We start from the raw sequence: 25,552 nt of genomic DNA on the forward strand, positions 1-25,552 counted from the left end.
GAGGACAAGTGATGTATCATTGTCAGAGATACTATAGCTCTGCCTGTCAAGGTTTGGAAGAGGAGCAATCTGCAGTTTTAGGTGTCACTTTGAATAGGTGGATGCAGAGAAAGTCAGAATTAATAGGTATAATGCCAGAGGCTATGAGACCAAAAAAGCTTTGGCAAACCTGTGAAAGTGCATGCAGCACGAAAAGGAAATATTTCTGGAGTATTACAGGAGGCAGTGATGAGAACAATTAAATTCCTAACGTTAGATTTCAGACTTGAAATTAACTTGGTTAAACAGCAAATGAGGATATCTGTGAAGTGACTAGTTGTTGTTCCTGGAAAAGGAGTATGAGGGAGGAAGTATTCTAGTAATATTTTATTGCATGTCTACTAAGAATTTGACTTATGAGCTGATGAGCCAGACCGAGATGGTTTAAAGAAATTCCACTTTATAATAAAAATGAAAGACTGTACCTTTACTCTATCTGTCCGATTGTTGAAAAGACCAATGCGTCGGATGGTATTGAGGATTGGATCATTGCCATCATCAATCATGTTGTGAGTGGTCACTGGAGGCAGGCAATGTCGCTAAAGAATGTAAAGACACTCCATGAGCCAGGGAAAACTGTTGGGAAAGAGTCCTGTTATTATTCTCTTAGACTAGTAGAAGTCAATGGGAGATTTTGCCTTTGACTTGAATAGAATTTTATCCTTTAATTTTAAGATAAGAAAGGAATGTTATGATCATATAATGTTGTCTCCTACGTAACTCAACCCTCAAGCGAGGTTATAAAAGCTGTCACAGGACATGTTTCATATATGTCAAAACATATGTATTTGCACTAACTTTTAGAAAGACCTAAAATTTACCTTTAAAGGTTTCTAGTGATGAAGGATTGATCTTACCTCTTATCAAGAAATTGATTTTATATATTCCATAAAAATGGAAAAATTCAGACTTCAGGAATATACTTGAAATAAAGCAAGAACAAAACAGAAMAAAAAATTCCTTAAGGACACTACAAAGACTTTGTACTTAATRTAGAAGAAAAGAACAAGGAAGATTTGTGTCCAGCACATGACTGTGGGAAGATCCATGAAACAATTTGACCAAAACAATTATTAGGGGTCATATTCTCATTGAAAACAATCACAACTCAGCTTTAAATTTTACTGATGAGAAATATATTTGCTGAAAACTTATTTTTCAGTGCATACATATCACTATATGTCATACACAATCCWTGTATATAGTTATATTTATCATTCGTACTGGATGTTTGTATAAATAATGACTTGTGTTTTCTGACCTGAGTTGAAAAGATGGCTCTTTTCATAATGGTTATATCATCCCGGTCAAGAATCTTGTTCAAGTCTGGAATTTCTCCTCTGTAGAGGCAATACAGAGCCTATTTTACCAAAYAGTTTATTATCAGTCCTTCTGAGCTTATGAGCTTACATTAAAATTGTATAAAGAAAATGAAGAAACAGCAAACAGGGTCTGATCTGAAGCCCACTGTATCAACATGAATCTTTCCTTTGCTTTCACATTTTCTTTTTTAACATACTATCTTCATTTTATTCTCTCTATCCTTAACATGGAATAATGTCTGAATTTGCTGACCTTCCAATTAGCTTCCAATAAAGTTAAAAGAAGTGCTTTTTTCTTTTCCAGTCAGAGACAGACTTATTTTTGCTTATTTTGCTGKTTTTTTCCATTCCATCTTAGTTGTGCTTCACTTCCAACTCACCCTGTCTTTTGAAACAATATGAACAAGTCACTAATCCATATTTCTTTGTCTTCACTGGTATTTTAAACTGAGGTAACTCAACTTTACCAGTGAGAAAGCCATAATGTCACTTAGACATCTTCCATGTCTCTTAAGACTCTTTCCACAATGGGGTGCTAGTATGTTTAGGGATTTTATTTTTKAACTTTGTGACTTTCCTGTTGTACAAGTAACCTGTATATGGAGCAGAGGGTCCCATATCCTTCTCCTATGTCCTTTCCTATGCACAACAAAATCCTCTTACACAAGCAGTAAAAGCACAGAAACACCACAGGGGAGCCAACTGAATACACGGCTCTGCAAGGCAGAGCAAAGTAACCTACACACTCACTTTAACAAGGCATTGTAGAGTTTCTTTCCAAATTTTTCTTTCACAGATTGTGCAGTATCCCTAGGAAAATAAATAAATATATGTGTAAAATAGGCGCATCCAGGACAAAGACAGAATAAAAGATTCCTGCTGATGGAAAGTAAAATATGCTTATCATGTATATATATCATGTATCATGTATATATCATGTATACTGATGGAACCAAGAATGCAGAATCAGACAAGGGTCTGGTTCTCAAAGGTCTTTTACCCAACTAGCCACCATACTGATCTATTTCAGTGCAGCTGAGGATTTGATCTGCATCCAAAGACAAATGCACTGCTAAAGCCAGGAGTGGACCTTGGTAGTAATTAGTTCCAATACTTTGCTCTCATCACTAGACCACACTTTATCCACTATGAAAAAGAGCATGTATGACGATAAGCAGAGAAACATGCTAATTGACTAATCAGACTGAGAAATTTCCAAATTAATTTTGGTCTAGTAAAAGAAGTTAGATGTAAGAGTTGAGCAAATAGGGCTTTTAAAGAAAGCTCTTTCCTTCTCTTTCTATTTCCTAACTCAAAAACTTTCAAAAATAAGCATCAGACTAAAAGTAGTTTTTCATAAATTAGTTTGCAAACCAGGAAATTTTCTGGAAAACTCAGGCCATGCTTTAAATTAATAATAAAACCTGTGCCAGACAAGTATTATATTTTAGTTGAGAATGAACTCCAAGGAACAGTTACTCTAAATGCAAAGGGCAATTTAAGTTATCCTGCCCCTAGATGGAATAGCACAGCGCTTGAAAGTACAGGTGAAGATGCTCCTCTCAAAATAGCAAACGCACTTTCAATTCAACTCAAATATCCACTTTCTCAGAACTTTTCCAGCTGTTCTGATTTCTAAGAATTTGACTTTGGTCTGAGATAAAACTTGTTGAGTAAAATTCTGAATTTTGCTGAGTTGGGAATCCACATACTTGTTTTTAGTTGCTCTCTCTCAACTCAGAGAGTTGCAACAGCATTAATTTTGGGTGAGTTGTAAAGTGGCTAGATGCCAGACCAATTGATCCAAATCCCAGCAAGCTAATCCCCTCATGACTGTGTTTTCACTGACTCACGCCATGAATCGTCTTTGAAACTTACCCAGACAGGATAGGCTGCTTTTTCAGCAGCACAGGAAACAGGGATTTTATATCCCAAATCAGCCACCTTCTATCTCCTGATAACTGCCAACCACTTCTTGGATTTAATTTCTGTGCCATACTTAAAATCAACTAATTTAATCATGACATTCTGATGTCAGGTTGTTTTATCCAGCAGATGCAGATGATGACTATGACAATACTGCACAGGATGACACAGATGGTCTTTTGTTTTTCACAGAGTAAAGTGAGAAGAATAGCTGGAAGCAGTATTTTTTTCTGACTTCACATTTTTAAGGTAATCTTTATTGCTATTACTGTTCCTGCATTACTGAGCACCCACAGGAATAACCAGGTAGTAGAGTTAAAACAGGCAAAAACCTTTGCATACTTCATTTCATTTCAACTTTCCTAATATATCATCTCTTATTTAATTTCTACCTGTTGTATTATACTCAATCATTGCATACTTTATACCAAAAAAGACACCCGAGGCCAAAAGGCTTGTTCCAAGCATAGCTATTGCTCACTGCACTCATGTTATTTTCCTAGAATTGATTTAGAKCCAAGTCCTTGCCCTATTACAGCAGTGGTACTGCCCACTGAATTCACTGCAGGCTCTGCTTTACTTCAGRAGTTATTTCCATCTGGATAGCTAGTTCTTGAGTTTAGAGTTCTCATTAAAAACTCTAACTATCTTATCATCTACAGGTTAGGCTAGCTGTGTGGCCCCTCCACAAGTCCCCAGATGGTGACAGTCATTTTCAGAGGATGCTTCACTTCAGCCACCTTAGACACTTTCCTAAGTGGTATATGGTGAACCACTATCTGGAGTCAACCATCACTCTCCACCAGAAGCGAAGRCAGCTCAGATGCATTGTTTTTAGGTAGCCGAAGTTAGACAAGTAATTCTGCATATATCATTGTGGCACCTGTTTCCAGAACGGTAACCAGGTAGAATGTTTTCTGGAAGTCCCAAGAAGTTKCTGTGGGATAACTGTATAGACAGTCTAGAGAGTAGACTGATTTCTCCCATCTGCCTTCTTTTCCAGATATGTCAAAGACCTTGTTGTTATGACCCTTGTGATACTATTTCTGTTGCTGCTATTGTGACACTATTTTTGCCATTGTTATTGTGCAGTTTTAGTATCAATCATTCAAAGACTTCACCTTGTTTACTGAATACTGAGAAACTCAGCCAGGGATCATCTGCTGGAGGCAGTTAACAGGATAACAACAAAAACACTATCCTTCTCTTAATGCCTTTCACCTACAGATCTCTAAGCCATTTAGATTTCTGTCATTTTATAAATACAGAACTGTCACTGGGAAGAGGTTAAACACAGTGAGACATGGGCATAAAACCAGAAACCAGGTCTTGTCAGTTTTAGTCCCTTAGCTTTAAGACCAAACTCCTTACTTCTGCGGCAGTTTAACTGCTCCAGCCACCTGAGAAGCACATTTTCACTTCCCCAGTTAGATAATTAATCTGTGAATATGATGAGTAATATAAAATTTTTAACAAAATTAATCCTTGATATCCTACCACTGATTTCCCTAATGAATTTGACCCCTCAGCTTTACAGTGTCCAGAAGTACCTCATAGCATCTACATTCCCTCTTTGTGAAAACACATAGCATTTAAAGGGTTATTGGATGGGGAGTTACAAGGTCCTAAATGAGAATGGCAATTACCAGAGCTGCTTCCGGACTGCTTGTCCTTTCAGGGTTTCCACATTGAAATTGTTTGTCTTTGCTGGCATGATGAAGAACACAACAACTGTAACATCACTCTTATGAACCTATACAGACATCAGATGGAGAGAAAAAATACTACATCACTACAGGGTATCACAGAGTAATTTTAATACTGAGAGTTGGTCACAGCAAAACTCATTACACTTCCATTGGCTTTCCAGGAAGGCTCTGATCCTATCCTTCTTCCTTTACCTGTGAAGTTTATGTCAAGTCAGAGAGATAGTGGAGGATAAGTATAAATAATATATGGGGCTTCCTCACTTCTCATGGCATAGAGAACATGGTTTAGGATGTGAAGATAGACTGTGAAAATAAAAGTCAGACAGATTTTCTCATCTGGCACAATTTTTTTTTTTTCATTCAAAAAGGTAAGAAATTAGCTATCTGAGGTTTGCCTAGGCATAGATGAAATTCCCTGAAGTAAGTAGAACTACTTGCTCTAGCARTAGTGTCCCCACTGGCTGACTTATGCCTACCTGAACCATCAGGCAAAGAACTTGTTAGACACACAAAAGGCTTTAAGCAACTTCTTTCTCATCTATCACATCCAGCCACTGCAAGGCAAAAAATGTGCTAAAAAATCTGACCCTTTGGTTATAGACAATTCAATTTTCTATCTTCCCCTTGTGCACTAACAAGGTTCAGAATACCAACTCCCTGGGGGATTCTTTGCGTAGAGAAGAATGGGGTTGTACTCCTGTCAGCAATGCTTTAAAGAAAAGCTAAGAGCGAACAGTTCAGAGATGTAAAAATTAAGTTTTTGGAAATGTTTCCATTCTAAACTTTAAGTTTAGTCACACAAAGTGACTGTACGAGTTAATGTCACTTTCCAAAAAATGTTGAAAGATGCTTAGAGATATAATTATGAGGAAAGGGTGCCAGCCCGGATCCTGTCATGGTTGCCTATGTAAGCCTTACTCYGCCCAGATCCTTAGTATTAAATTGTCCTTTCCTTTTGATGCTGTAGAGTCAGAGGGAAAAGAAGGAGGGATGATTCTGAAGCCAGTTTTACGCTGGTCTGCTTGGAATGTTTCTCTGATAGTTGAAAGTTGTTGGGATACTGTCTAATATTGTTTTCGTGACAATGGCTACTAGCATGCCTTCTCAGACTGAGGTATAGTCTGACATAAAAATATATGACATAAAATAAGCTCTGTCAGCAATCTGCCATTTTAAGATTCTTGCCCTTCCTCTCTTTAAGGCAGGTTTAAAGCCAACTATGCCATGATCTTCTTGAGTGTGTGTTAACAATCTGTCCTAATATATACATTTTATCTTAAAAAAATATCAGTAAGGTTTTCAAGTAGCAAAGGAAAAGAGCACTATAAAAATAAAATAATTCTATCCAATGTTACCTATTTTTGAGGTTCAGACACTCCACCGGAGACTTGTTTAAGAAGTATAACAAGTAGGTATCTTGCTATTCCCAATGGGATTGTCTCCAAAAATAATTACAGAACAAGTGTTCTTTGAAGGGCTAATTTTAAATGCAATCAGATGCTGGCATGTATGTTGGAACAGTAACATAATAAAGCTATGCTCAGCTTACGGGAGAAGTAAGACCAAGTACATCGTTCTACAGTGCTGTGGTTGAAGACTAGCTTCAGCTGTCTGTCACTTCCTATCAGCCAAGTTTCTGAGGTCATGTCAGTCTTTAGGTACAGTAACAGAAAGCTTCAATCATTATTTGTTGATGCCTTTATAGTTCACAGCTGTGTAAATGGTATTAAAAGGTATCTGATGTTGTACAGCATTCCAAGACAATAGAACTTGGGTATCTGGGAAAGTTGTGGAGGAAATACTGAAGTTAAATGAGGTGAATTGTTGTGCAGGTGAATGGATTAAGTATTTCCAGAGAGCCCACAAACTTTAATGCTTTAACAGATGGTGATGGTAGAACAAGTATACTTAGGGCTTTGAACATTAATTCCTTGATAGCTTTTGCTGACAATACAGTATCAAGATTTTTATTCAGATTTTCCATGTAATTTAAATGATAGAGTACTAAAAAGACAGACTGGGAAAACAGCCAATTATCTTTGCTTGCTGACTGAAAATTGATTAACATTYTTTTGATTTTTAATGCATCAGGACACACTTGGAGATATTTTCAACAACCTCATTTGCAGGAAATGAGTATTCTGTTTTCTGGTAATGACAATGCCTAGGTCTTATTTCCATTACAGTACTGCATAAAGGCATCTAAAAACATTGCATTCAGTTTGTTGAAGAAACAGAAACCTGAAGGAGCAAATGGCTTGTTACTCATCAGGCCACGGCCACACTGTGAATTTTCATGCAAGATTTCCATCCAATGCAATAATAGTACTCAAAGTTTTTGAAGATCATAGTCAGGTCCTAATAAGTTAAATAACTGACTTAGAAATAAAGTAGTTTGTTAATGATTAAAGAAAGTAATATGTGGTTACCTCTCTTGCTTTTATAGAAAAATACTGAAAATGTGACTCAGGAATGCACTGTAAAGGTCTAGTCAAAAGAAGGCAAATAAAAGTAATCTTTTAATGATGTAATTTACAACCATATTTTTAAGCGACCTGAGATTTTTATATAATCTGATGATTTAGGGAGAAAGCTTAACAAAAACTCCAAATAAATATACCATAATTATTAGCCTACAAATCAAAGCATGGCATGTAAATTCTTACGTGTGGCTTCTATAGTATGGTAAGATGTGCATAAGCTCTATGTCATCTGCATTTCCAAAAGCTTTCTTACCCTCAGCAAAAAGTTTAATCTTGATAAGGCCTCTAGAAACATATCAGCTCCTTTGTTGGAAAACTCGTATCTTCCAGCAATGAAGAAAAACAAGGTTTTTTCAAGACTGAAGTCAAGGTGGCTGAAACCAAGCAAGCAAAGAGATAAGTACCAAATGTTTCAAGATGTGATCAAACAAAAYGCACAATAATTTTCTGTTCTGGAGGAATTTATGATCCCATGATAATAATGAAAGCGAGGCTTTTCTGCACTTTTTAAATTAAGGTGACAACCTTAACCTAACAAATTCCATTTTGGGTAAATAATGTAAACAATCAAGGCTTTCTGCCTGATCCCACAAATTGTTAAACAGAGCCAGAGCCAGTCTCTAGAATTCTTTTAGTTTCTGACAGAAATCCCAGACAGATATTTCACTAAGATAGTGACTAAGGTAATAACACCTTATCTATGAAGTATTTTTTGCAGGCTTCCTGCTTTGGTGCTTGCTTTAAATAGTATTGAACAACCATTGCTCATTTTTGAAAAGTAAAAGCATACCCATAGAAATGACCTCGAACGAACTCTTGGATCCTAGCCTTGTACATGGAATGCAAATTCTGAAACTCATGCATTGCTGAAAATTTCTTAATGTTCAAGCCATTTGGGGTGACAACATCTGGAAAAGCAGAGAAAAAGCAGAGGTAGCTARGAGTAAGAGAAATCTTTAAGGAAAGAACCAATGTGTCTTTCAGTTGCAAATATGTGAAGAGGTAGTGTATTCTTGCTAGTCAGGGGTAGGGAACAGCATTGTCTAACAAAAGGATATTTGCCAGCCTGATGACTGGGGAACTCTAGGAGATTTTAGATGTATAATTACACGGGTGCAATTCTAAAGCAACTGCTTGGGCTTACTCTACCAAGCCATTCCATGAGGCCCTCCACTATCTACAGCATTAAAGTGGCTCTGTATCATTTTGACTTTAGAATATGCCATACCAAACAGTTAAGTCTCTCTATGCTATTTCAGAAAGCTCTGGAAGCTATTTTGTCCTATCTCAACTGAAGTTATACCTCCATTTAGCCTTTTTTTGTGCAGTACATCCATTTACTTCCTTATTCTTAGTATTACTGTTGCCAGCTTTATCAGTAAAGATGGAAAACTCTTGACAGCAGAAGCTGTTTTGTACCATGCCCTTGCTCACTATATGGCACAACAAAGTTCTGTTCTAAGAAGGCTTCTGAGAATTTACTGGAAAAGAGAGAATWTAAGAAACCCTTTCGAAAGGACTATCTTTCAGTAATCTGCTGGATTTCTCCTACAGACAGTCACAGAACAGTATTATTTACACTTTGATGGCAGCTCTCCTCACAGATTTCAAAGCATCTTACAATTAAAATTTGTTCATTTTCAGTGTCTTCTCAGGTGATTCCTTAAGTAATTTCCACAGATTACTCAAGTACAAAGACTCTTTAGAGAAGCAAGAAGTGTTAATTTTCAAAGGATTTACTGATTTTGATTTCATAATACTTGTTCATCTGGCATGTGTCATCAGCGCTCTAGTACAACCCCTACTGTAGTCACTTTTTCAGTTTTATACAAGATCTATAAGATCTTCCAAAATACATAATTCCCTAGTATCACACATTGTTCATGTAGACAAAACAGCATCTTCTTTGATGAGGGCTACTGATGTGAGCATGGTATCTTTTGCCTGCCATCAAAATATCACTTGAACATTACTGCCATTGTGGTCTTTCGACCATGGGTGTCTGACATTCAGGGATTCCTATCTCTGCTCCCCAAAGTAAAGGTTTGTATGCCTATAACATGAAGTATGTCACCTATTACAAAACTAACTCTTATTTCTGGAGTGACTACCAGAAACTTCTTTAAAACATGTATGGCTACTTTGGCTGAATACATACTGAGATGTTTTTAAAATAAGTGCAATCTGTTCTCCATATATTGTCCAGTATAATTGGCTAACATTTTCCTGGCAAACACCACAGCCATTTTTAATGACTTCCTTAAAATTCATAGTCTACTTTGGCAGTATGTATATTACCCTGCCAGATTAGGGATCTGTGACTGCTCTTTGTTTAACTTATAAAGCATTTCAAGACTCTTCAGTTTAAACAGCAGTAGATAAAATTACAGCCCTTACTAGCAACCATGAAATACCAAAAATTTTGAYGGACCTCTCATGAAATAACATGTTTTGAACTGAAGACCAATGTTTACCAGGAAATCCTTACTTGGTTAAGTTCCTAGGGTTTGGCTCCCAGTGAGAAGAAAGAAGGACATTGGCTGGCTTAACAAACACACCCGTGTTGTTCTTATCTTCTGTTGCCAAGAGCGACAGGACTACACAGGAGCTGCTCTGAACAAAGCCTGCTGTGGTCTTAGGAGAGTGTCAGGTCAGCAAAGCAGAAATGCCTTCTATCTATCTTTCTCTTTACCACCAAGTCTTCTCCTTCCTCTGACCTGCTTCTTGTTCAGCATTGGCTGAATTGTTCAGAATTGGCTGTTGCAGGACATAGCTTTGATACTTCAACTGCTTTAAAGACAGCTGAGCTCTTCCCAACAAGGTAAGCATCCTTGACTGGRTGTTTTTGGCCAGTTTCCATCTGCCCTCTGGTGTTTATTTATGAGAAAGTTTAAGACACTCCCCCCATCATCATCAGCCAGCTTATCATCTGCTCCCACGTTCTTTGATGGAACAGCAGCTTTATTGACCCTTTCATCTGGAYTGGGGCTGAATCTGTCTCTTACTTATGCCTTGGAGATTCAGAATGGATGTAGTAGCCCAAAGCATCCAGATCACTATATCTGTTCAACATTAAAAATATTTCAAAAATCTGTAAGACAATGTTCCCCTACACTGGGGAAAAATGATTGAAGAGGGCTTGCTTCTCAATTTTTATTTATTTATTTATTTATTTAATGAGTGAATGACATTTTTGTTTCAAAATTGCCCCAAGCAGATTAAATCAGAATGATCTGACTTTTGTGTCTACAGGAAAGAAACTTGCATTTATACAAATATATAAATAATAATACCACAGGATGATATTTTCTATGTATAAATCACAAAGATTCATCACTGACTCACRTTTTTTCAGAGATTAGTTCTATGGGTTTGATCAAATATATACAGATACAAAGTCTAGGCCTASATCTTAACTGATATCTAAGTCTCTTGTAATTTCGATTGAAGGTCTTCTCTAYGGCTAATGACATATCTGTTTCATATCTGAATGAAAATAATTAGAAATCCCATAATAGCAGTTTTCAAATCACGCGAATATAGTTTATGATCAATGATAGAACCTTGCATGATACTTCAGAGAAAACACAGGCAACTTTAGAGATGCAAGTTTTTGATAAATATGATTTGCTATAAATTATTGATCAAAATATGAAGCACAACAGCAACAAGCGGAATCAGTCTAATGCAAGCAATCACTGTATTAGATGTGGACTATGCACTTTACCTAAACAGCATGGCAGACTGTCCTTTGTCCCAGTGCAAAAACTCTGTGTGCATTTATGTCTACTGAATTATAAGGTAGGCTCTTCCAAGTGATGAGGTTTATAATGTAAATTTTAATCTGATTTTAATGTTATTAAGAAGCAGCAGAGACTGCTCTACTTAATACTTTTCCTTAGCTGTTTTGGTTAGCTTGATTGTTATCAGGTTTACCTCTCAATAAATTCAAATGCAAATAAAAGTGTATGCTATTTTRTGCCAATTCTGCACCCCCACCCTTTTAAAAATTATTTTGAAGTGGATCAAATGGTTAATTTTACAAATTCTTGCAACATTCATGTCCTTTTGTAGATGTCAAGCTTAATGACCTACTGAAGTTTTGCTGACCTTTCTGAACAGCCAATGTCTATGTTGATTTCAGAACTCTAGCAAGACTAAATAATGTAAGAATGGACTCTTATATTGTTTACTCTAATGGTCTAATAGTGAAAGAAAACTATTAAAGTATTTATACCCATCAGTACATATGTTCCACTCATAACTGTCTCTAGTATTTAGGGTACTGTTTCTGATTGAATTTCCTTCTCACTCTTTCAGCATGAAGCATGATACATGTCATTAATTTTTAAGCCAAAACTTAGATCTATTTACTGGATTTCTTCAAAGTTGAAAGAGTAAACAGAAAAAGCTCAGGCCTGTAAACCTCTGTGCATGGGATTCTCTTCAACTTCAAATGAAATTCTTTCTTTAAGCAATTTGCAGACTTTACCTCCCAAATTCAACTCCAAAATTAAGACTCATTTCAGTCTCCTAAAATCCTCAAAACAAAAACTATGATTTTCAAGGGTAGCTGTTGTGAGGTAAAGCCTCATGCCAATAAAACAGCTTCAAAAGTCTGATTTTCAGAGGTCAAGTGCTCTGCACTTGGTAAAAGCAAGACATTTCAGAGATATCACAAGTTAGATGACCAAACACCTGAATTACTCTTAAGATGTGGCTTTCATGTTTAATTTGAAAAAGGAAAAGTTTTCTAAGTTCATCACCCTATTGATAGTCATTAATAAGGCAAAGGATCGAATGGACAATTTCTCTGTTATTTTGATGTAAMAACTATGATGTAGCTTGAAGCACTGCAGTTATCAGAGTTATCAGTCCCAAACCTTTAATTAGCAATTCACCTAGAACAAAACTATAAAGAATAAGCCAACTGAAAAAAAACACCAAAGCTATTTCAGATGGTGAATGCACCTGCTAAATAAGTCTCAAAATTGTTTTGCAGTTTTTCCCCTGTGATGCATAGCTGCAGACGGAGTATCATGGCTTGCCTTTACAAAGCACTATACTGATTTACACAGTACTTTAATGACACATCAAACCAGAATCATTACCTTAGTCAAACCTCATGCACAGAACAAGACTAGGTTCGTTAAAAAGCACCATCTTTTATGAGACTAATATGATGGGGAAAATCAGACAAACTTTTGGGCATGTTAGTATCTTGACTATTTTTTTAATCTCTACCAGTTGGTCTAATGAAAAATATTTGTCATGGTTAGGTCCCGAGACCACAACCACACTGCCACTCCTACCCATGAGAGACACAGAGAAATGAACCGTATGGATTTACAGTTTGTTTTTTGGCTTCTTATCTCTTTCAATACTAAACAAAGAAAAAACAGCATTAGCAGGAAAGCAAATCAAGTTTAGCATTCCTTTTCAAATTAGAATATTTTTTCCTACATTTCTAAACTAATGTATCACTCATTSCTATCAGAGTAACAAATCTCAGATTCTATATAAGTTGGTGAAATGTATTACAAAGATTCCAGCTTCCACATTCATCAGTTGACCTGAATGCACTGTTATCACTGGGAGCCCTACTATACAGACAAGATTCCTGAAGCCTAGGTATCTCTGAAAAAAAAAGCTTGACATCTATGGAGGTAAAAAAATGTTCCCATGAAATGGTGCTGCATGCAGTTACTAAATGGTGCTGAAAATGATTTTTCCTGGATTATATGTGCTACTATAATCTGTTTCAAGTGATTTTGCATATTTTGTTGAAAATTGGTTATTTTATGAAGTGTAGCCAGACATACCTGTGCATGTGTGCCTTGCTCTTCATGTCTGTATGCTTGTCTCTGTCTATCATTTTCATTCAGTTGGAGAAAATGTAGGTTCTGAGAGGAAATAGTATAGGAAAACAATCCAGGTCTTACCAGGATTTCTTTTAAGCATGTGTTCTGCTTCTATAGCTGTTATCTGTGAGACTGTGGTGAACACATGGGCACAATGTACAGATGCCCGTTCCATACAGTAACGATGGTAAATCTGTCTCTCTCCTGCTTCCTTGTCAATGTCAAACTGTTGAACATCAAAACAAACAAAAAAAGACACCTGAATGATATTCCATGTCAAACTTGTTACCACAAAGTAGGTCTCTCATTTTAAGTCTCATTTTCTCAGGAAATAAGACTCATGTGATTATGCTGTTGGTCTGGCTGTTTTTTGAGACATTTTATTAACTTTCAGACTTTCCAGACTTTCAAGGAGGTTTCAATTGGTTTCAGTTCTTGCATGTTTGTGAAAAAAAGGCAGCTTAGAAAAGGACAGAGACCCAGATTAATGATCCCATGAAAGGTTCTGGGGATCTGTACTGTTTAGCTTGCTGGCTGGTCACATTTTGTGTTGCCTTCTGCCTGGACATTTTGGAGAACTTGGGAGAGCAGGGAAAYTGAAAGTGACTGAAAGTACATATATAGAGAAGGGACAAAAAGAATGAGGATGAAGAGAGGATCTGGGGACTAGCTAGGCAGGAGAGAAATAGTTATTGCCGTGGAGAGGTGGTATGTAAGGACTTAGCCACAAATACACAAGGAAACAAAAAAAAAAGAGGGAAAATGTGTATTTTCTAATATTCAGAAGTGCTGTTTCACCAATTCCACTACTACTTGCTGTTCCTTTCGGTTAAATCTGAACTCCATTAATTTCTAGAGACAAACCTAAGTTAAACTCTCAGATAAAAACATCCAAAGTAAATAAGAAGCAAATAATAAAAATAAAAAGTAAATTGTAAAGATAATAAATAAAGAATAAAGATAAAAGAATATCTCTACTTCACCTTTAAACCTTGCAGTTGTCATTTTTCTTACTGAGTTGAATGAAAAAAATAAACAAGCAAATAAAACYCATATTTGGACCACTCCAAGTTTTAACTATGAAGTCAGATGCAAAGGATTCATCTTTTCTCAATCTCCAACTTAAATTCCCCACCATGGTTGCAATTATAAAGGACATTCTTTATAATCTGTCCCTATTAGTGTCATAATGTTATTATGCATTGCTAAGTACGTATTGGCTTTCAGCTAAAAATGGCAGCATTTCACTCATGGATGCTGAGATTCATGTGAACAACTTCATGTTAGATTGCTGTATTTGCAAAACTCTTCCAGGACTGGGAGTAAAGATACCATTTGGGCAATAAAAGCTATCCTTTCTGTCCCTCTTGCACAGACTTGTGGGCACATAAAGAAATGAGTGAAATAGAAATATGAAACAGCTGTCCAATGGGAATATTATCCTGATGGGAGGAAAATGCACAATGCCTACGAAGCTCATGCCTAAAGGTTCAAATGTTGACCACCAATGTCCACTACAAACTCACTACAATGCAGTCTAAAAAAGAATAATGCTAATCAGGTGTTCTTACARTTAAATGACATTTTCTCCCAGTTTTACATGATCCTTCACTTCTGGGAATATCAAGGATACCCTCCCAAGGTCAACAGCGTGGGCACCAAGCAAATTGTGTGAGTTATGTAGAAAGTTACAGAGACTCTCCCTTAACTAGATTTTTCATCATTCTGGCATGCCTGACACAGAATGCATGTGCTTCAGTAGGAGCTTTGTGCTTTGATACTCCAAGTAAGCATTTAGATAGATTTGTGAAGATTTGTGAAGAGATCAAATATTAAAAATAACTTCCATGATCCAAGTTTTATCTCCAGTGCAATTCTAATGACATAATTGCCATTATCATTATAATAATGAGCTCTATCATTATCACTAACTAATGCTAGGTGCACAGAATGATTTTGACCACATTTGACTCCTTACCTTTACTACTTACTAAATGGGTTTAACCATTATTATAGGTGGAGCAGACAGCACTAGCTATAGTTTGACCTTCATCATGGCTAGTCTTTGCTTTCAATACTTCAGCACTGAGACAAAAGTAAAGGTATTTACTTTCATACTGAGTCTATGCTTAAGGTTGGTATAAAATATACTTTGAGAAATTTAACCAAATGTGAATGACTTTAGAGAACAAGATTTAAGAAAATCATTTTTTAATTATCTATATGGATAGATAGGTATAGATAAAGATGTAGCTATTGATATTTTACAATTGTTTTGCTGAAAAAATCAGTGCTTTTAGCCACATAGCACTCTAATTTTGCAGTGACACTCCATAGTTGGTGGGAAAGGGGTTTCCACTATATCTGTTGAAAATATCACCCTAATGTGATCAAAAAAGTAGCCTTGAAAAATCTCAGCTGAAAAGTTCCAGAGAAATGTTGCAGTTCATTACCTGCATTCTCTAAAGAGTCTGCTAACAGTGAAGTAAGCCTCGCTCTATAGTAACTCTTCCAATCTAGACATACGATGTCAAACAATGAAATTAAAAACACGGAAATTCATTTCCTGCAATTAGTGCCATATAAGATCATGGTGGAGAAAGTTGCCTAACTCAAATACACATGTAACAAGAGTAAAGGAGAGAGCACAAACTGCAACAAGGTGCAAGCCTAGGAGGAGGAGATGTTGGGGAGGCTGGCAGGGACATGCATGAGAGGAAGAGGCCAACAAACAAGATATCTACTTCCCATTGCTATCCGTTATTTCATTAATTCAAGAGGTGGAGGATCTTGTTGTAGACTGAGGTGCCTGACCCACTGTGTGACTGCTTCTGATATCAGCAATATGTCTGAATTTCTAAGCCTGTCAATGTGATTTTTAGGGAAGCTAGGAAATACACTTCACAAAATCACAGARTCACATAATCGGTAARGTTGGAAGGGACCTCTGGAGATCATCTAGTCCAACCTCCCTGCTCAAGCAGGGTCACCTAGAACATGCTAGACAGGGTTGCACCCAGGTGGGTTTTGAATATCTCCAGAGAAGGAGACTCCACAATCTCTCTGGGCAACCTGTGCCAGGGCTCCCTCACTCTCACAGGGAAGAAATTCCTCCTCACATTCAGGTGGAACTTCCTGTGGTTCAGTTTGTGCCCATTTCCTCTTGTCCTTTTGCATGGCACTACTGAAAAGAGTTTAGCCCCATCCCCTTGACACCCTCCCTTCAGGTATTTATACACATTGATAAGATCCCCCATCAGTCTTCTCTTCCCCAGGCTGAAGAGGCCCAGCTCTCACAGCCGTTCCTCATAGTGCAGATGCTCCAGTCCTCTGATCATCTTCATAGCCCTGTGCGGAACTCTCTCCAGTAGCTCCACGTCTCTTGACATAACCTGTTACACTGTTTTGCAATTGTATCATCATATATCACATTTTCCACAATCCCCAAGAACATTTTAATGCAAGAAATACAGCCATGTCACAAAATAAGGTCTTTCCTGTAGAATATACACCTTACTTGTTGCAGAATTTGAATGGTAGGAAAAACACAAGGCAGGAGGGTAGAGGGAAGACAAAACTAAAGCTGAATTTATTTGACTCCTTAGAGTGCCATATGGCTCCAGCATGATGGTTGGCTTACCCTAATCCAAACCTCTGAGTTTTAAAGTCCTACATACTCTCAACTCCACTAAAAACATTAAAAGTTCCCTTTAAAATTGTGCACAATGTAGTTACCTCCCCTCATAGGAGTGTGGTAAACTGTAATTCATGTTTCTGGAGCATTCAGATACCACTGTGATGGACACAGTAAAATGGCTCTTAAGAAAATAAGAGATCTGGTATTCAGAGCAGAAATCTTAATTTCGTGTAGTAAATAAGGTAGGATGCTGCACATTGAACAGTAAATTCCAAAATCACTAYGATTGTTCAAACAATCTGTGTACCAAAGATGTAAAATGGCTACTTCCTTACAGCATGCTGGGCAAATGCACAAATAGGATGAATTACCACTGCACAGTCAAAACTATGCAAGAATTATTTCAGATTTTTTTTCTATTCAAAATATTGAAAAAAGCCTGATAAACAAATAGGTAGGCAAACCTCAAAAAAAGATTTTTTTCGTCTCCTTCTCCACCAAGAATACAAATACTCAGTTTTACAAAACTAAGCTTGGGATATGTTGGCTAGCTGTAGACAAATAGTCCATCAAATACTTCTGGGAGAAAGGTTTGTAAAAGGTTTGTTGAAAGTACTGCTTATTTCTTGCTACCTTTTATTTCTATGAGTGCATGAAAACACCTAACACATGCTCATACTCTCTCCATTGCTATTAAATTCTTCATCTTCTGGAAACTGGAAAGATTTTATTATGGAGATGCACATATGACTTCTGGCCCATTTTTCAAAGGTACACAAATCTATTAGCAGGTAAAAACTGATGTCCCATTGTTCTCACATTTCATCCACTCTCCTCCTGCAATTTCAGCCACCAATTGACACTGCAGTATCTTGGCCTTGACCTCGCTTATAAGGTGAGGCAAGGAATTGCATTGTGTATCTCTAAGAGGGCTAGATGAGTAACTTCAGAAAATAATGGTCTTTGACAAGTTGAAGGACAGGTTGAATGGAACTTAACTGATGAGACATCACAACAATTCAGGAGACAAATTTATGCCACATAAAGTGCAGTGTGCAGAGGCAGCTGAGCCAGCTATGACAGTATTAACACCAGAACTAGAAACAACATGGGGCATGGTTCTGTACTGAGCTAATAAGTTAATACACTGAAACAAAGGAGAACACCAGTGCAGCTAATCTGCTTCTCAACCCCAAACCAGTGATTCTGCTCAGCAATGTGCTCTGCGGTCTGGATGCACCAGCTTGTCAACCCTGACTCAGGCATGTGTAAACCATGCTCTAAAGCTTTCACGTTCAGAGAGGGCAAAGTGAAATATCTGTGAAGTGCCTCATGCTTATTTTTGTTTGTTTTCTATATATCAGTAAATAGGAACCCTAGCAAAGCACAAACAAAAGCTATATTGAGAGAAAAACAGATCCAAGTTGAACTCTGTTTTTTTTCCCTATCTGTAACTTTTAAGGGCTAAACTCTTCAATATCCATTTCACTGTACATGTGTAAATATTTCATTGCTCTTCGTGAGGGTTCCCTCCAATTCTGACTTTTAGAAATTAGCAGACTAAATATAAATGATGGCAAAGATTAGAGGGGAAAATGCTTCCCCTATAAAGCCACACTAATTTCATAGCATAACAGGAAGAGGTTCCATAGACATAACATTCTTGACTAAAGGTTGCATTTGCTGTAAGGCAATCCTGAGAAAAAAAAAGAACTAATTTCTCTCCTTTCTATAGATCCATGGGATGAGCATATCATTTCATTCGTGACTTAAGAGTTGGCATGTTATGTAACAGTTGGCATAGTAGGTAATGACTGAAACTCCAAGAATGAATTTCCAGTTAAGAGAGCTAATACAATCTTTGAATGTAAAAACAAGAGATAACCAAGCAGTTATGGGGAAGTAATATTACATTTCCCTTGGAGTCAGTGAAACAGTAACCAAGATAATAAATTCAGTTCAGACTTCCACATACCAAACTGAAAAAGACAACTGCAATGGATTTTGAAATGCACAGGAAGAACAATTTGAGTGCAGAAAAGGATAAAGACTGCACTAGTTATGTAAATACTTGTCTGAAAGACAGGTAACTTATTTGTCTTTATACAGCCTCCAGATTCTTACATAGGCCTGTGCTTTCACAGAGCCAAAAAGCATGCTGAAAACCAATGGAAGGTAAACCAAGACAAATTCATACTGGAAATAAATTACATAGCTTTGATAACGAACAGCTTTTTGACAACTCTGTATAGCTAATGTAGACTCCCTCCATCACTTGAGCCTTGCCGCAAGAGTTAATGATATTTTTAAAATTAGTTATCTCATGGTTTAGGTTTGTTAGGAATTGTTAGCTGAGGATTTTAGTTAGAGAGTGAAATGATATTGTCTGGTCTTCAAAAATCCATGACATATTCAAATGGAGGCAGGAACAGTCAGGAGTAGGCCAGAAGTTGAAAATTCTTATCTACTGAGAGGTGAAACAAAGATCTTCACTTCAAGCATAATCGCACTGGGCTCCTATTGTCTGAAGCATTCAAGAATTACTCCTCTTTTCAAAATCCAGATTACATCAAATTTAACTCCAACCAATTGTTATCTTGTCCAAACAGAACTTTAATTCTTGTTCCAAATCTTGTGCTTTGGCTCATGTGCCAAATAAGAATGAAATTTACACTTCCTGGCTTAAGTCAGATTTCCATTAGCTGTTCTACTAATAAAGCGGATCGACTTTGCATAACAGTGAGCTCAGTGACAGCACTGTACTAAAAGGAATAAGATCTTGTGCTCCTGTATTACCAGCATAAAACAGTTCATTTCWACTGGGATTTTAGTACTTTTCCTGTTAGATATCTTAATGCAGAATTCTCCACTATTTTGCAAACTGTAAATTCAGTTATACCTGTATGATCTGAATGTAAAATGCTGCTAGGTCTGAACAGAAATGTTACACACTGGCAGGGCATCCTTATATAAGATAAAAAGCTATGAAGAATGAGCCTAAACTTTTTCTCTTCTCCTTAGARCACTTTCTACTTTATAACTCAATGTAATTCTTCTAATGAGAAACATCAGAGAATGAAACCTACAAACTTCTCCACTTTGCCTGACGAGTACTCCATGGAACCATTTTCAGATGATCACCTCTCAGATGAAATTTCAGGTTAGACCATTTGCCCCTAAAACTACTCCTGAAGTAGCCACCTACTCATCCAGGAACTAACCTGGAGCTAGTGTCTCTCAGTCAGTTTATGAAAGAYGTTGGTCTATTTGAAACTCCAGGAGGGTGAAGTAAGACCACAAAAACAAAAAAGCCAACCCCTATAAACAGAGGGGATGGCTATAAAGGTTAAGATTTTTGATCTTCAGTTTGAAAAGACTAAGAAGTCAGTTACTGCTGAAGGGAAAAAGGCTCAAAAAACTCAGATCTTATCTACAGAACTTCCTACCTCCTAGATTAGTTATTTTGGTTCAGTTTCCCTAGCAACAAAGAAAACTTTAATTTTGTGCAGTGAAAGCTACACATTTCTTCATAGGAAGACACTGGCACAGAGTTCATTACTGGTTGGACTATTTAGACCTGCAAAACTTCTTAAGTATAGTTAAACCTATGATAATATCTCTGTTGGGAATTAAGCTCAGAACATGCCTTGCTTATTACTGAAATTAGAAAGTGTTGACTTTGTAAGAATTCAAGCCAGTAACCTATTAGTAAGGTAAGCAGTCCCTGACTCAGCCTTTACCCAGAGTTCCTCCGGTGCTTGAAAGTAAATAGAAATATCAAACACTAGCAGTTACAGCTCAAGTCACTTTCTGTTTTGTTCTTTTTGCTTTCYCTGCCTTCCTGCCTCCAGCATCAGTGTGATTTAAATGTGAATCAAGTAAATAAATCAAACCTACACAGAGCAGCTGTTTCACGACTATTACCTCAGGGATCCTTAGGTCAGACAGCTATTACATGCTGCTGAGAACGGAGTAGTGTTACTCTTGGTATRCACTGCACTCCTGTGAATATGGTTAAGGGTTTATCCCTTATTTTTGCAGTGGAGCAGGAGCAGCTGAGCTCCTCCCAGTTCAGTGGAGCTAAGTCTGTAAGCATAGAAGAACTGTATATTCTCATACGGTACAGTAGTATGAGAACCAGTATCCTATCTCTGATAGAGGCAAACAGCAGATGACTCAGTAAGAGGCCTGGAACCAGACAGGGTTATTGCGTTACATCTCTAGTATACTCTTTTAGCTTCCAGCAAGCTACAGCTCCAATTTACCAGGCTGAAGAAGTTTTCGGTCCCCCATTTGTTCTGGCCATTGTAGGGTACATTTCTGCGACACATAACAGGACTGAGGCTACACAGCTCCCTCTCTTCTTCCCACCATTTAGATTTGGTCGCTATCTACAACATCAGTTCCATAACATTGTTGCTACTCATATATGAACTGATTGTTAAATCCCCTCTTGTGTTCCCAAACCTTGAAAATGGCTTGCTATAACTCACAGACTGACAGCAGCTTATGAAATAGAGAATTATCTTTTTGGTTCTGGTGGCCTACAGTTCAGACCTCTAAGAGGTTTCAGGAGTCTGTAACTAATCTTGCCTCAACATCTTTCAATAATTAGTTCTTAATTTTTCCCCAAAGGGCTAGGACAGATTGTATGGCAAGTTTCTGTGGATCCAGGATTTGAGAGCTAACAGAACACCACACGGAGCCCTCCCTTCCAGGTCTATCATCTAGTGGGGAATGGTGACTTGAGCTCTTCTTTGTTCACAGGTGGTCTCAGAGACCTGAGCAAAGTTCTCTCTAGCAGGCATTCAAACATAGCTTTATTTGGACTGCGTTGGTACTAGAAAAGGAGGACTAGAAAAGGGAACACGAGATTTCCTCTCTTCTAGGCACTACTAGATCATTCAGTTTTCCTCTTGCGTCGCAATCATTTTCCTGCAATCTCTGGCATAGCACATAGCAGAACTGCATCTTTCCCACCCATCTCAGCTGCTGTATTTAAATCTGGTGGAAAATATGTTCTAACCATGAAATTCTGATCAGAAGTGAGAGCTTAAATTCATTTATTATCATGTTTTAAAGGAAAAAGTTAGGCAATTGTCTTGAAACAGGAAAACCAGCTATTGTACGTAAGCGGTGGTGGGGAGGAATGTGACATGCCCTTTAAAAATACATTGTCTTATCCAAAGGTTAAACATTAGGAAGCCCTAGAGAATCTTTATCACTGGAAAAATCATTTGTTTGACCTTAATAGTTTACTACTAGAAGACAGCAACAAGAATATCCTCCGAAGTCTGGCTATCTGTATCATTTAATGACTGCACCCTAGATCAACTCCTTCTGTTTCTCAACTGGCTTTTGGGCCAGGCTGACCTTTTTACAGCCAAAAGAGCCTTCATTAAGACAGCTGATCTCTTAGTAAATGTTAACTTTGTTAGGAAGAGATTTAGCACCCTGCAAGCATGTGAAACAGTAGTGTAAAGCTATTAGTACTTTTAAATGTCAATCTCTACCTGGAAGGCATAAAGGATTATGGTGTAGAAAAGCACAAGTCTCTTCCCTTAAACTACGTTAACAGCATTTTATAATAGTATTTTWAACAGATACATATATTTCATTCAGTGTATTCTTAGAATAAAAGCTGAATATATATTTCTATATTTATCACATAGGTTAACGAAGTGTTAACTATCATATAGTTAATGAAGTGATTTCTAAAGCTTTGCCATGGGATGGACAGTACTTTATCAAATAAAGTTGGCCATAACATGTGTGAGAAGCACAAACAATATGAATACTGTGACTAGTATATAAATACACAGAAATCTGTAAGTCTGTTCAGAGGAAGACCACGACTTTCTTTTGAGTACACAGGCAAGGGTGCGAACCCCAAAGTTATAATGTATTTTTTTTAAAAAAAAAAAGTTGCTTTCAAGAAAGGCAGGCTATTTTGGCCAGTCTATTTATAGGTCACCAAATTAACCAAAATACAAAAAAAAAAAAAAAAGGAATTTCCCTTGCATAGTACTCTGACATAGTATTTTTAACATCAGTCTGTAAAACTATTGGAATTCTCTATTCTTCATTTCAATTACTTATTTTAAAATGTTTTTATTGTAGCTTCTTTATTTACATAATATATACAAGAATGCAAAGATCTATTAATAAAGTTACTGCTGAAAATTCCCCACTTTCTAAAGCATTAATGTTGAAATTGCATGTTCTTTCATTTTAGTTGTGTTCAGTGAAGAAAATTTAATGCACCTTAACATTAGGTTTCACATATGCACATTGGGYGAATATGAGGGGGTAGGAATGTCTAGACTACTGAAACTTGGGTYTAACGGCATCACTGTGTTATTCATGCTGCCTCATTAACGCACCTAACAAAGGTATCTATTTTAGGATACTAGTTTTCCTAGATGATGAAAGATCTGTCAATCTTTGAGATGGTAACTGAAAGATCTTTGCCTTACACTGACTCCAGAAGAGCCAGTGTATCTCTGATGATACAGGCTGTCGAGGAGGAAGAGGAGGCACCGATGTTAGTTACCTCAGACTGGGTAGAAAGATCTTCCCCTAAACTACCATGCTACAGTCCTGTGTGCTTATCAGTAATGAGCAGAGCCAGCCTTTACCCTTAGCATGTTCAGTAATTCAGTAGCTGCCTTTGGTGAAGAAAAAAAAGAATGAAAAAAAAAGAGTAGGAATGTGAATGACTGTTTTCTTGGACTAGAAGGGAACAGTAATCTATTCTGTGCTTCTGAATGAGGATAATAGCACACTACTGCTTGGGCCTTGTCTTTGGAAAACACACAAGCTTGACACACTATGGAACAGACATCAAATACATTGCCAACTGAGTGATCTTCTTTAGTGACTTTAGTGAAACAATTGCAATGAGATAGTGAATGATGTAGTTGTTTTAACCTTTTAATTACCTCTACCCTCAATAAATGCTGGAATGCAAAAAGCTCTTGAACTCAGCCCATCTGTAATCACATTAGAAAATCACATATCGTGCAATTTATCTCTGCTGAGAGYGACGCTAAAGACATTTGGGTCTCTGAAATGTTGGTTTGCATTATGATTTGAATAGAAAGAGAATAGTGAAAACCAAAATTACTAGATGGCTTACAAAAAGTCCAAAAATCAGACGCAGGTATTTTAATCTCAGAAAATACCTCCTGTTAATGTTTTTTCATTAGCAAATGAAGTCTAGTCTGAAAAGCTTGAAAGTAGAAAGATTTCTTATGACTTACAAAGATTTAAGAGGCATGTTGGGGAAAATTAAAAACAATCATTTCATAGGGTCCTAGGATAATTTTACCAAAGAGAGGGCTATTGACTATTTTTTTCTGACAGCTTTCACTGAGAAAGAGTGCTGCTAGACTGCACCTACAGTGTCAGATGATGACTACTGCTGAATGTTTTTTCCATACTCTAATTACTCATTCTGCTATAGTAAGTCACAAACAGTAGCATCCATTGCTCTTGAGTTAATTCCTTTTCCTGAACACAAAGGGAAGATTTGCAAAGGCACTAGACTAGGCACTTGACTGGGCACATTACTGCTCTCCCCTTGCTTTTGAATTTTCCCATACTATTGAAAAGAAGGTTAATAATCTCAGCTGGCAAACCTTGTAGTGCTGCACCATTATTCCATGAATTAGTGGACTGGAATAAACCACTGACTTGACTAGAAGCTGAATGAGTTGCAGTCGTCTGCTATGTAAAATCTGGTAATYCAAAGCTCACAGTAGGTAGTGTAAACACTCTTGACTTCACGGTGTTTAGGACCAGTCACAGAGACAAAGATGCTCAGACCTAGAAAACTCATGGCCTGAGGTATCAGTAAATGGTTAATACCATTTCTTGTGCTTTGGAACTGATGAGCTATCACTGCTGTGAGACAATCACAAATGATGATACAGGACAGAACATGCAATATTTGGTGTAACACAATAAACAGAAAAGAAGTCAGGGCTGATTAGCTGAAAACAGAAGGAATGAGAAAAACAGTCTCTTACCTGGTCAAGATTGTTGTAGAAATCTATACTGGCTGCACACAGATATCTTCCAAGAAGAGTTGCATGGGTGGTAAAAATTGTGGCAACAGCAAGTTTCTGAGATCGAGAAAGGATTAAACCCACACCTGCTTGCCATTCATGAAAGTGGGCAATTATGTTGGGCTTGTCATCAAACTGACAGGAAAGCTGAAAATAATTAGAAAGAAAACAGATGAAACACACACAATCCTTCTCATTATCCCAGCTTCAGAAACTTCTTCCATGCCTTCTTCTGTGTGCTTGCCTTCTTTCATATAACAAAGTAGAGTGTTTTAACTAGCCRTGTGTCTTAACTCCCACCAGCCTTAGCCCAAGGAGAAGCACAAGCTGTGTTACTACCTCAGAGTGCACTGGGGGGCTCTGGTAAGCACAGTCACTCCTCATTTTTCCAGTCTGCTTTTCTACTGTTGAAAATTTCATTTGGCTAAGAAAATCATATGCTCCTCTGATGGACTGATGATTCTCCAGATTAACAAAGTTTTCTCTCCTCAGGTAGGCTTTAGTAG

General features: G+C 37.2%; 1 protein-coding gene across 1 annotated transcript in view; it reads right to left on the bottom strand.

Annotated features, from left to right (window-relative positions):
• The window catches only part of GYS2 (glycogen synthase 2), a 48,892-nt gene that overhangs the window by 8,176 nt on the left and 15,164 nt on the right, over positions 1–25,552 (bottom strand). Inside the window, exons 4-11 of the mRNA XM_085323958.1 lie at positions 25,008–25,193; positions 13,422–13,566; positions 8,270–8,387; positions 7,733–7,853; positions 4,934–5,040; positions 2,112–2,171; positions 1,301–1,379; positions 465–578 (exon numbers count right to left, since the gene is read on the bottom strand). Of these exons, the coding sequence (XP_085180084.1) occupies positions 465–578; positions 1,301–1,379; positions 2,112–2,171; positions 4,934–5,040; positions 7,733–7,853; positions 8,270–8,387; positions 13,422–13,566; positions 25,008–25,193 (930 nt within the window). The remainder of the gene's footprint in view (positions 1–464; positions 579–1,300; positions 1,380–2,111; positions 2,172–4,933; positions 5,041–7,732; positions 7,854–8,269; positions 8,388–13,421; positions 13,567–25,007; positions 25,194–25,552) is intronic.

This window comes from Rhea americana, unplaced genomic scaffold, assembly GCF_003343005.1.
Source record: "Rhea americana isolate MKP2758 unplaced genomic scaffold, rheAme1 scaffold_9, whole genome shotgun sequence".
NCBI classification, from domain to species: Eukaryota; Metazoa; Chordata; class Aves; order Rheiformes; family Rheidae; genus Rhea; species Rhea americana.